Source organism: Stegastes partitus, unplaced genomic scaffold (genome assembly GCF_000690725.1).
Source record: "Stegastes partitus isolate 25-593 unplaced genomic scaffold, Stegastes_partitus-1.0.2 Scaffold159, whole genome shotgun sequence".
Taxonomy (NCBI): Eukaryota; Metazoa; Chordata; class Actinopteri; family Pomacentridae; genus Stegastes; species Stegastes partitus.
The window spans coordinates 435,737-436,610 of NW_007577890.1; the positions used below are offsets into that span (position 1 = coordinate 435,737).

The window sequence follows — 874 nt, forward strand, 5'->3', positions numbered from 1 at the left end:
TTGGAGTCACTGCTGTGATGGTTACTGTTTTGTGGACTGAGTTTGCATGTGACTGATGGAGTCAGGAGCATGCAGCTTCAAGGCTGTCACTACAGCAGATAGTCTGGATCCAGAAGAGCTGGCAGTGTGGTGAATATGATTTTCTTTCGCTTTGAAAAGTCTCTGGAGTGTTTTTGCTCCGGTGTGCTTTGCTTGGTTTTCAGGTTGGGTGGGGGTACAACCTGGATCGCGCTCAACCACTCACTCGCACCTCGCTCCAGTGATCATCAGCGATGGATAAAGCCCACTGTCACCTGTGCACCAACGCCAGATTCACTCACGCAGTACATCGACCATACTCCCAAGCTTTTGCGAGTTTTCCCTCAGTTGATCACGGCGTCTAATCCTCTCTCGTGTCTCTCGCCTCTAGTTTCTCTGGAACCACGAGCGAGCCCCCTGCTCAACTTGCCACTGACCAACCTCGCCTTACAGCCACCGTCGGATCACTCCTGTGTCACCTCTCAGCCTCAGAGGATCCACACACGAGCTCTCGAGCCCCTCAATGCACATGCCTCCTGTGAACATTCCTACGCAAAGTATGAAATTTATCAACTTGTACCTATACTTAGGAATGTGCGCAAATATACGCACACCTCTGACAATGCGTACGCACATAATCTAGCGGTAGAACAGTGAATTTACAAATAGAAAGTTTTTGGGGATTTTGACCACCGGCACACTCCAGCGTGAGGTTTGAGACATATGCGGCATTTCCAGCCACCACTGAGCAGGATCAAGCCGGCAGTGTTGAATGCCATAACTCCCCTGGCCCCAGCCTACATCCAGTTCCCTTACAGCCATCATCGATGAGCCCAAATCAAACGGGGACTTAACG

The 874-nt window shown here is 50.7% G+C and overlaps 1 protein-coding gene across 1 annotated transcript in view; it reads right to left on the reverse strand.

Annotated features, from left to right (window-relative positions):
* tmprss3a (transmembrane serine protease 3a) overlaps positions 1-564 on the reverse strand; it is a 71,549-nt gene extending 70,985 nt beyond the window's left edge. Inside the window, exon 1 of the mRNA XM_008279460.1 lies at positions 498-564. Within this exon, the coding sequence (XP_008277682.1) occupies positions 498-564 (67 nt within the window). The remainder of the gene's footprint in view (positions 1-497) is intronic.
* Between the last annotated feature and the right edge of the window lie 310 nt (positions 565-874).